The sequence below is a fragment of the Vombatus ursinus genome, unplaced genomic scaffold, assembly GCF_900497805.2.
Source record: "Vombatus ursinus unplaced genomic scaffold, bare-nosed wombat genome assembly UNPS02014787.1, whole genome shotgun sequence".
NCBI lineage: Eukaryota > Metazoa > Chordata > Mammalia > Diprotodontia > Vombatidae > Vombatus > Vombatus ursinus.
In genome coordinates, this window is record NW_020954565.1 from 7,806,421 (window position 1) to 7,818,201 (window position 11,781).

General features: G+C 33.4%; 1 protein-coding gene across 4 annotated transcripts in view; it reads left to right on the forward strand.

The window, feature by feature from the left end:
• Positions 1-7,837, forward strand: part of RNPC3 (RNA binding region (RNP1, RRM) containing 3) — a 29,596-nt gene extending 21,759 nt beyond the window's left edge. Inside the window, exons 10-15 of one of the 4 annotated variants that reach the window (XM_027868234.1) lie at positions 390-548; positions 1,527-1,621; positions 1,714-1,772; positions 3,383-3,515; positions 5,259-5,330; positions 7,662-7,837. In XM_027868234.1, the coding sequence (XP_027724035.1) occupies positions 390-548; positions 1,527-1,621; positions 1,714-1,772; positions 3,383-3,515; positions 5,259-5,318 (506 nt within the window). In that variant the 3' untranslated portion in view covers positions 5,319-5,330; positions 7,662-7,837. The other 3 variants (XM_027868236.1, XM_027868235.1, XM_027868238.1) reach the window with 3 other exon arrangements.
• The last annotated feature ends 3,944 nt before the right edge of the window (positions 7,838-11,781 follow it).

Genomic DNA, 11,781 nt, shown 5'->3' on the forward strand with positions numbered 1-11,781 from the left:
CAGTTTAACCTTACTAAGTCCCTTATGATTTACCTTCCTGTTCACCTTTTTATGATTCTCTTGAGTCTTATATTTGAAAGTCAGATTCTTATTCAGCTCTGGTCTTCTTGTCAAGAATGCTTGAAAGTCCTCTATCTCATTGAATGTCCATTTGTCCCCCTGAAGGATATTAGATAAATTCTAACTCATTCATTTTACAGAAAGGGTAGAGGTCTAGAAATATTAAATGATTTACCAGGTTTATATAACTTTTATCAGTGATAAATCTAGAACTAGAATTTAGCTTGATAATGGTACCATATACCTTACCATATACTTTTCCTCTTAAAACTTGAAATTTTTCCAAATTAGGCATTTACATGAATAATGTTAATATTAAACTACTTTAGATTTGTCTGCTCCTGGAGATACAGCCAATGGAGGATTTGGAAAGATCTTTCCAACTCCCGTTCTGAATGACAAAGAGGAGATTCAAGAAGACTCAGAAGAGATACCAGCAGAATTTGTCTCTAGAAAAGAGTTGGAAAAAGGCAGAATTTCTAAAGAAGGTAATTATTTGGTCTACCATAAAATATTATTGCCTGTTTTTTATTTTGATGATGGTAAAGCTCTTTACGTTGGTAAAAGTGAACAATTGAACTCATTGGTCCAAATCAGTAATCACCAAATTCCTCATTTTAGGAATAGTGATGTTCTGAAATTTTAATGTTATATACATAATTATACTGGAAATACACTTTAAACAAAATTAAGTCTTACTATAAAGTCTTAAGTCTGCTGTGTTGGACTAAGTAGGGAGGTGCTGGTAGTTGAAGCTCTGAACCATTCCCTTCAAGTCATTTAAACTTTTTCATTTTTTGATCATTAAGTTTCGTGAGTGAAACCAGAATTGCTAAGCACAATATTTGGCATGTAGTAAACAGTTATTAAGCTAATAAAGGAGGTCATAATAGAAATGTCTACAATACTAAGAGAACAAACTTTCAAACACTTTTTTTTTTTACAAAAACAGTTGACTTGCTAATTATCTTAACCTTCTTTCATAAAGCATTTCATTTAATAGCATCTTTTAATCACTGTTGGCTCGATTTGAGTTAGTTCTAGAAGAATTAGCAACAAACAAACAGTAATTAAAATTTCATAGTATTTTCTGCAGTTTATTTAATAACAGTTAACATTTACACACCAATTACTAGGTGCCAGATTCTCACCGTAACCCTGGAAAGTAGGTGTTATTATTATCTGCATTGTACATATGAGGAAGCTGAGGTAAACAGTTTAAGTGACTTGTCCAGGGTCACACAGGTAATAAGCTCTGAGGTTAGATTTGAACTCAGGTTTTCCTGACTCCAGGCCTAGCACTCTATCCATATACACTTAGCTTCTATCCACTATATGGTTTTCAACTGAATATTGGCTGCTTTATGTTATTTGGAATTGATTGTCTTTATGACTTGTTACATTCATTTTTTGAAATTGGTTAAAACATTATAATTTCCCCTTTCTTTTTTATTCATTGCTGTAAGAAATGGAAACACTTTCAGTTTTCAAAAGTTATGAACCAGGGGATCCAAACTGTAGGATTTATGTAAAGAACTTAGCAAAGCAAGTTGAAGAAAATGTAAGTATAATTCCCTAAATTGATCTTTAAAAAAATTATTTTTTGGCCTCCTTATGATTTTTCTTTTTTTTTCCTTTTTGATGAAATTCTAGGATCTTAAGTTTATTTTTGGAAGATATGTTGACTTTTCATCACAAACGGAACGAATCATGTAAGTCATCTCAAGCAAAGTTTTGCATCTCATTTATCCTCATATCTTCCCTAATATTTTCCCTCTAAAACAAAGTGAGTGAGGATTGCATAACAAACAATAAGCCATGGAGATCATGATCTCTTGCTACCGAAAGCAACTTTCTTTCAGCTTAGGATTGTACCCCTAACAACTTTCAAAATTAGTGGCATAGTTAATTGGAATCCAGATTTAGCGTTCTTTTATTTCTTTAGCAGTCCCTTTTGGCTTAGCAGAAGATTGTTTTTAAGCATAATGTCTTTGTTAAAAAACATGATTTGTAAGTTTTTGAAACATGGCATATGGAAGATTTCCTTTAAAGTGTAAAATTTAAGACTTAAGCTGTTTGGTTCAATGAAAGATGCCTTCAGGTGGACGGTAGCCCCACATTCCAACTTTTGGAGTAGTAGGAAGGCAGAAGTAAGAAATAGGAAGTAATGAAACACATTTAAGGAGAAATTGTTGAGATTAAGGAGTATTTGCTCTATTCTTCTAACTTGACCTTTTTATTTCTTCTGCACTGGAGAACACAGAGTATATCCTGCTTTGAGAAATCTATTCTAGCAATAGCAATTTCTTTTCAAGGAAGGGGAAAAAGAAGATTATGTTACTTAAGAAAAACATAATCCTTTGTAATACTGAAGAGAGGAAATAAGGAAGAAGAATCCACAAGCAGATGTTATGTACCCAGCTAACTTATTGTTAAAATTTGATTTTTATACTTCTCATTGGTTTCAGAAGTGATTTTGTGCCAATATAGGTAGTTTTAAATGCTCCTTTGCTATCGAAGTACATGGTGCCAACCCCTTTACTTCATTACTGTCCTTGAAACAGTATTGAAGGCCAGCTTTCTTAACAGTAATATAAACATGTGTATTACTTCCAGTTCCCATGAGCTTAACTTTTCAGGAAGAATAAGAGATTCTGAATGCACAGTGCTTATAAGGCACCTGCAAGTGCTAAGTTTTTACGTCTGTGTACCAAGTTATAACAGTTCAGTTTTTCACTATTTTCCAGTATCCTATACTTCTTAGTGAATTTAACATTATCATTTTGAACACTGACTTTCAAAAACAAGACACTGGTTCTGCAAGGGAACCAAGCTTGTGATATTGGGAAAGGAATATTGCTTAATTAGTGAACCTGTTTCCTTAGTTGTTTAATAAGAAGACTAAGTCTGTAAGATCTCATCCAGTAGTTTTATCTTCTTTTAAGACATTCAGTATCTCTTCTTGCCTTGGGTGGTGGGTTGTTTCCTATCTTGATCAGAGCGAACTAAGCCCATTTACTTCAATAATGGGAAACTGCTAAAATGGGACAAAACATTTGCAACATATGCATTCCATTTTAGTTACTATTTTTTTATAGCTTCTAAAGTTTCAAATGGATTCCTAATTTTTTTTAAAAATCTAATAAATTTAGATTAGCTCTCTTTAAAGACCTTTTTTAGAACAGAATGTAAATGCATGGTTTTAGATAGTGAACTCGTGAGGTGGCTGGTGATAACAGAATCTTTCCCATGTATTTGTTAGTGGAACAATTTAGTTGATGTTAATTAGAAACAGAACTTCATTCTTCATAAATTTTTCTAGGTTTGACATACGCTTGATGAAAGAAGGTCGCATGAAAGGCCAAGCTTTTATTGGATTTCCCGATGAAAAGGCTGCAGCTAAAGCTTTAAAAGAAGCTAATGGATATGTACTTTTTGGAAAACCCATGGTGGTGGTATCCTTTTTAAAGTTGCATATGTTTTGTTGTTTAGGCACCAATTTGTGTAGTTAAATCTAGAATAGTCCAAAATGCATGGTCAGAAGACACTGTGTAGTTATATTTCTGGTATCCTTTTATAGAAAGTGGGAAAAAAAGTAATATTGCTGTTTAAGATTTATTTTTTAAGAAAAGTGACATATGGTATACATAGTAAGGATAATGTCAGACCAGTCATTTATCAGAGAAAGATTAGTTTTATGGGTGACCAGACTCTTAATCTAGGTGTAATTTGTATGGTAAATATAATCAATAAATATCATTTATTCCCTGAATATGCTAGGTCAGGGGTGGGAACCTGTAGCCTCGAGGCCACGTGTGGCCCAGTAGGGCCTCAAGTGTAGCCATTTGACTGAATCCAAAATTCATAGGACGAATTCTTTTTAACATTTCAACAAATCAAATCCTTTTAACGTTTTAACAAATCTGTGAAGTATGGAGTCTGTCAAAGGGCCACACTTGAGGACCTAGTGGGCCACATGTGGCCTCAATGCCACAGATTCCCCACCCCTGTGCTAGATTATACAACTAATGTTGGCTTCTACAATATAGTAAGAACCACTAGGAACACTCAGTCAAAACTATATTAAGGTCTCAGTATGTTCCAGGCATTGTGCTAAGTGCTGAGGATACAAAGAAAGATAAAGCAGCCCCTGCCCTGGTTTACATGATAACTGGAGACACAGTATGTAAGTAACAGCTTCAAAGTTCTTTCCATTACATTTGTTCCTGATGACAGGATAAACTTGAAGAATTTCAGGCCTTATTTTATTGAATTGCTGTAGTTCTCTCTTGGAGCATACCTAAATGCTGGCAACAACCATTGAAATACTATGCATAAAGCTTACATTTTCCTTCCCTTCCTTAGTTCTTACATTTTTGAGAGAAGGCGAATTGAGGTAGAAGTGAAATACATATTGCTTAAAACTGTTGAGGGTAATTTTGCAGAAAGTATTGTGTGTAGCATTATCTTTCAGTAGCTAATTCAGCTGCAAAAATGTGTATGTGTTAGAGTTGGAAAAGTTATAAACAGAAAATAAGGAACTATCACAATTCTACAAACCACTGCTTCTTAAGTCAACACTTCCTAAGATTATGGGATTTACAGCTAAAAGGGACTTTAGGTCACTGTCATTAAGTCCAGGCCTTGGACTAATACTAATAATACTAATCCAAGGATGTTGTATGTCATGGACCTCTTCTCAGAATAGTGTTTTTAAATATACATTAAAATAAAATTATCAAGATATTAAATCAGCTTGATGGACCTCAGGTTAAGAACAACTAATGTAGTCTATCCCTTATATTTTTTATATGAGAAAACAGTCCAGAGGAGGTCAAATAACTTGTCTAAGGTCACCACAGTTGCTAAGTGAAAATCAGGATTTGAACCCAGGCCATCGTACTCTTTTCCGAGCTAAATATCCCCAGTCCCTTCAATTGATCCTCCTATAGCATATGGTATAATTCGATTTGCAAAAAATAAAAAATGAAAAAAAAATTGACATGAGAGTCAGAGCAGGGAATAAATAAAATTTTTAAAGGGTAGTAGGAAGAAACAACCTTACTCTAATACAGGGTTGTTGTTGCTAGGATTTTCCAAGAATTGGGTGAATGGATAGTCCAAAGAACATAGAACTTATATCATTTGCAAATGTGACTTTCATATTTTCCGCCAAGAAATCCTTAATATACCATTAGCAGTTTGCTCGATCTGCTAGACCAAAACAAGATGCTAAAGATGGAAAAAGAAAAAGATAGATAATTGCTAAGGTAAGTGTGGACTTTTATATAATAAAGGTAAATCATCATTCTTTAAGGGAAAATAAAGAGAATATGCATGTTAGAGTAGTAATTCAAATGTCTCAAGTTTTTAAAGACCTTTTTTGTGGGGAACGGGGAGAACTGTTGCTATTGATTTTGAAATAATAATTGTAAAATCATGTAGGAAAACATGTTTTCATGGGAAAAGATTCAAAAACAAATTTTAGAATGAAGAGCTCTTGCAAATTGTTTCTCTACATAGTGGCAAGTTAAGAACTCATATATATATTTAACCCAATAGAAAGCTAAAGTTCACTGAGTCTAGTAGTTAAAACATCATGAAAAATACAGTTGCATAAGTCATGTATGGAAAATAATTCTGAACATTTCACCAAATGAAAGTTAGGCATAATTTAGGAATTGATAAAATCTTTTGCATTTGTCAAGCTTATACTTCTATGGTACTTTTGTCTGTATTTAGTAAAATAAGAACAAAAATGGTTTATAAAAGACTTAGAAACATTACCTGCTTAATAAAATTACTGCATTAAGCATTTTTAGTTAGAAAATTTGTTTCACTGGTTTCCTCTTTGATCTTTCTGTGGGAAAGAATTATGTTAGAAGTATTAACACTGAATTGAAATATAGTCCTTTTGGTTTTTTTTAAAAATAAAGCAAAAAACCAACCCTGCCTTTGTGGATTGAAGAGGAGACTAAATGATGGGCCAAAATGTCCCAAGCTTTCAACTGAAATAAATGAAAAATTGTAACATTGCCTAATAGTCACTCAGTAAAATGCCTTGAACATTTGTATTTCATTACTATCCCAATTTTGTTGTAATCTGAAGATTTTCAAATACCCTAGAGTGAAGGGATTAAGCTTTTAGCAGTCAAAACATATTCATTTATGATAGAATATCAAATCTTTATAAATCTATGCTGAAAAATAAGGAAAATTAAACTACATTCTGCTGTTCTTCTTTAGAAGCATTCCTGCGTAAATACTGCAGTAATACTGTCATGCAAAGTGTATCCTTTCTTGTTGTATCCTTTTTGGGGCAGTGCTTTTCTGTAGAAATTTTTTATTTTTTTTTTCCCTAATGTAGATTGGAGATTAACTTTTCATTCTAGAAGTAACATTTTCAAAATTGTTTGATGTTAGGTTGAAGAAAATTTGATGTTCCTTCTGTATTTGTTTAAATTTGTCTATAATGTGCTTTATTTTAAGAAAATTCATTCCAGGGAAAGTTAGTGAATCAGGTCATTAAATTTACTAAAGAGATGCTTGACAGTTGCTTTAACTCAGAATTTGATCTTAGCTCTTTACATTTATCTTTGTCCTGAAATTTAATTTTTGTAATTTATGGACTTGGTGGTTTTAAAATACCTGTTTTGGGTCTTTTTATATTTTTGTGCAGTGTTGTATAGGAAATATATCAGTACTGCTTGGATGGGAATAAGATATTATAGAAAATCTAAACAGAAGTTGATTTCCAAAGATTGTCTTCTTATTGGCTTTCTAAGTGACATAAATACCAGATGACAGTCAAATCCAGGATATTAAATTTTTTAAATCCCTACTGAAGTAGGGAGCAAGTAGAATCACCCCTTATTAAGGCAAGAGGCAATTGGAAACACCAAATTCTTCTATAGTGGTTACATAGTTGAAAGAAATAACATAGTTAATTCTGCTTATGTCGATTAATGGTGGCAACTACAGTATGACTGCAAAAGCGAAGTGTGTAACAACTTAACGGTTTCCAAAACACTTCATCTCACCACTTCAACCTCTTAAAAATTGTTCAGATAGAAGGCGTGTAATCTTTTCTTGTACCCAGAGTCTGGCTCAAAGTATGCACTTAATAAAATGCATATTGATTTGAGTGGCATAGTGTATTGTTGTACACAGTGCTTAATAAATGTTTATTGAGTAAAAACCCACTTTTTTCCATCCTCAACCTCTTGAAAACATCATGAATGCTTATATCAAACCAAACTTTTTCATCTGATAACTTCCAGAAAATCTAGATTGTAGTTAATTAATTGTCATTGACACTTGTATATAAAGTGAAAAAAGACCAGTAGAGTAAATTGAATTCATGATATTTATTTACATTGCTTTATGGAAACCTTAAAATATATTTACTTGTGGTTCTTTGATTCAATTTTGGTTCACATAAACTATGATTACCTATAAAAATCAAATTATATAGTCATATTGACTTGATTCACTAATTTTCTAAGTACTGAAATTTTAGCTTTCTAATACATTTATAATATATAAAAATATATTTCTACTAAAATAATTTTCATTTTTGATGGGCTTTTATGGTGTTTTAGGTTCCTTTTGAATTCCATATCTTTCAAGCATTCTCCAGCTTTGAGAAGAAGAAACTTGAACATCTGGACTCTTGAATTGTGCGTAATAGCTTTAAAAATATATTTAAAAACTAAATGAAATGCATTTAAATCTTATTGGAAGATATGCAGCAGATTTGTTTTAGTCAGCTTTCTATACCTCCAATAAATTATTTTCTTTCCATTAATATGTCTTGATTTTTTGTGTTCAGAAAAAGGGATTAAGTGTATTGCTATTATTGGAGAGAACTGCTCATGTGTAGTCCTAACTTAATCATAAGTAGTATACAGTTTGAATCATTTTGAAATTCCAAATGTAAGTTTCTTTTTTTTAACTGAATTGTCAATATTTATTATTATAGGGAAATCACATTATAGAAACTCCTTTTACCAATGCAGATTAGCACCAGCTGTGCAACTTGTAGCCTTAGAGAGTTTCCTGGGGCACTGAGAAGCTAAATTGTAAATTTTGTGTCAGAATCAAGACTTGAACTCAGATCTTCTGACTCTAAAGTCAGATCTCTTTTATTCTAAATTTTGCCATTTGTCGTTTTTTACATGGTTGCTAAAAAACTTATGTACATATTTAAAGAAAAAAAAACCTATTAGAGCTTTTTCACGAACTCCTATTTCAGATTGGGAATTTGAACACTGACCTGAATGGAATGTTGAGTTTCCTTCCTGTACCACTTAATTTCAACCAATTTTCACTGCTGTGTAAAATTTTCATGTGCTGGTTTTCCAATTATCTTTTGAAAAGTTAAAGGAAGTTGTATGAACAAAAGGTTTAAGAATGGTACTACTAGAGGAATGATGATAAACAAATTTATGTGTAAGTACATAAGAATGAATAGTAGTAAATAAAGAATAATGGTAAATAGAGCCCCAAAATAGACATGAGGATAGGAAGGGGCGTGAGGGAGAAGACGCAAAAGATACTGAGGTCTTTGGGGCTACTATTTAATGTCCCATTAGAGAAATAAGGAGTAGCAGTTTGGGGATAATGATGAGTTTGCTGTTGGATGTGTTGAGGCTGAGGTCCCAGTTTGACATCCAGGTAAAGATGTCTTGCAATAGCCTTTAATTCTCTGGGACTGGAATGCAGGAGTAATGGTGTGACCTTTGTAAACAAGTGTAGTAGGGAGTATCCTGTAATATCCCACACCAAAAATTTTTTTTGGAAAAATATTAGTTAAGGGTCTCAGTGGAATGTTGAGAAACTAGATTATAAACAAACAAATGCAAAGACCCTTTTTATAAGTGCTTTTTCTAAGAGAGAAATGAGAGTCTGTTAGAACAAGTCATATTTTGAATTGTTAGAAAATTCCCATGTTTGCAGATAACAAGCTGTTCAAGATAGTGAAATATTATGGAAACAGTGATAAGCTGTAGAAAATCCTTTGACTAGGTAGGCAAAAAGTTTGGGTCAGTGAGTGAGTGCAGATATAAATCATGGAACATACATTACATACGCAAGAGACAGTAGATTGGAGGACTGAAGAGAGGATAATAGTGAAAAGTTACCTCTCTTAAGCTTTATCAAAATTAATTATTTGAAATCATGTCAGAAAAATCCAGTGGCCAAAAGTAAATTAAGAGCATAGATTTCAGGTTGTAATGACCTCAGATTTTTTGCCAATAAGGAAACTAAGGCACAGGCAAATTAGTTGATTTGCCCAGAGGCACTGAGCTAATGTCTAAGGCAGAGTTTGAACCTAGATCTTCCTGATTTTGTAGTACAAGAGAGAAAATTTTTATTTTTGTGTTTCAACTAGGTCTTCACTGTTTAGTAGCAAAATGTTTATTCCCCACAGTATCTGTTTGATTCCTCTTCTTAATCCTTCCATTCCAAGTCCTCTATCTCCTTTTTCTCAAAGTACCTTGCCTACTATTGAGAAAATGAAGGATATTCATGAGTGCCTCTTCTTCTCTCCTTCATACCTCAAAACACATTTCTGGAGTTCTCTTCTCTACTTTTGTTCTTGATTCCATATTTGGTCTCCTGGAAATTTGTTTTGTAGTTCATCCCTCCTTGCACCTCCCTGCTCCTTTTTTGGGGGTATATCTAGAGTCAAAAAGACAGGGACTTCAGGCAGAGGCGTAATTCCTCCTGAGTTTGGACCTGAAACAACAGGCCTGGAACTAGAAGGATAGGCTGCAGTCCCTTTTCCTATCCTGTTTCTCTTGTACTTCATTTTAATTATTCACCTCTATTCTACCACACAGTCCCTCACCTGCTGCTCTCCTTTTCCATTATGGCTTATGGAACCCTCACTCCATTGTTACCTAACTCCTCTTCAAAGTTGGAGTTCTTATAATTCCTCATTTTCTTATTGTTAAAAGGAAATTGCCACCTCCTAAGGAGAGTGCTAATTGCCAATTCACTCATCCCCTGCTACTCTGGGCTAAGAGAAATAATTGGTGTACTCCTTTCTTCCCTCTGCTACTTCGACACCTCCACCTGCTACCATTGCTCAGCAAACTCCTCTGGGGATCACTCCAGCTGTCCATATCATCCAGTTCATGCCTTTACTGCTACCAATTTCTTTCCTTTAAATATAAGTATGGTACCTAAGTCATTCTTTTTCTCCATCCCAATCCCTGAACTGGGAGATGAGTATATGATACATTTATGCCTTTAGAAGTACATTGGCATTTGAGATCATCTACTTCCTAAACTCCTACTGCTTCTCTCTACCCCTTACCTTCTAAACAGCAACTTATCTCTTCCCTTAGGTACCCTTAGGGATGGATGATCATATATACCCTTAGATTTCACTATCACCCATAACTGTTCCTTCATGATCCTTTGTGAAATTTTGAAAATCCTTTTTCTGATTAAAATCTCCTTTAATTGGTCAAAAGTAAACAGGATAGAAGTCTTTGTAAAAGATGGAAGACAATTTTGATTACAACAAGGTTTCATAGGAATAAAACCAATGCATATTGAGTAATAAGGGAAACTTTTAAATGTGAAAAATTTTGCATTGAATATAACCAGTAAAGTTTGGGCAAATCACTTAACATCTTAGGGCCATAGGCAGTTTTTTTAAGACTAGAAGGTGCTGACTTGCATTAGGAATTTTCTTCACCAAGCAGTTCCCTATACCGATGAAATTACAGGACCAGTCCCTATTCCTGTATATGACTAAAAGTCATTCCCTAATAGAGAAGCCATCAAAGGATATAAATAAGATTTTCAAAGGAGCCCAAAGCTATCACAGCCATTTGAAAAAAATGGAGATTGGGGAGAGACACTGGGAAAGTGTCACACTGTTTCACTATTGGTGGATCTATGAACTCGTTCACCCATTTTGTATAACAATTTGGACTACTACGAGGAAAAAAAATCAGTTTACCCCTTTGACCTAGCAATCTTAACTTGACAAAGACCAAAAAGAGTTAAAAAAATAAATAAATAAAAGTTCCACATATACCAAAATATTTGTAGAAAGCAGAACTACGAAAAGTGGACGGTCATCAGATAGGGAAGACTGAACATCTTGTGGTATATGAATGTAATGGAATCATTCTATTGTAAGAAATGATGAATATGAGGATTTTCAGAGAAGCATAGGAAATCTTGTGGGAACTGATGTGGAGTGAAATAGAATTAAGAGTAAACACAGGAATTACAGTAATGCTGAAAGGTAGCCAAAATGGGACCAAACTTGGTCCCTTAGAACAGATAATGGAACTTCCCTTGAAATTTTTATGAGGGAAGCAGGATTTTTATGAGAGGAGACTTCAGGATTTGCATACTTTGTCATCCGATTTTATACTAGTAGTTGTTTTTCCTTTAATTTATACTAGCAGTTTTCATTCATTAGAAAAGTAGGTTCAGTTTTGGAGAGCAGGGGTGAAATAGGAACATAACCAGAAATGACCGATAAAAAAATAAAAGGTACAAATAAAACATTAAAAAAGCTTGTTGCATAGAATTGTTCAACAAATATTAAAACACCTAGTGTGTAGAATTAAACAATCAATATTAATTTATTATCATTAATAATTATTAATTGAATATTAATTGATACAAATAAAATATTAAAACACCTACTATCCTATATGTAATGAAAGAACTAGAGTTGTTGGTCCTAGT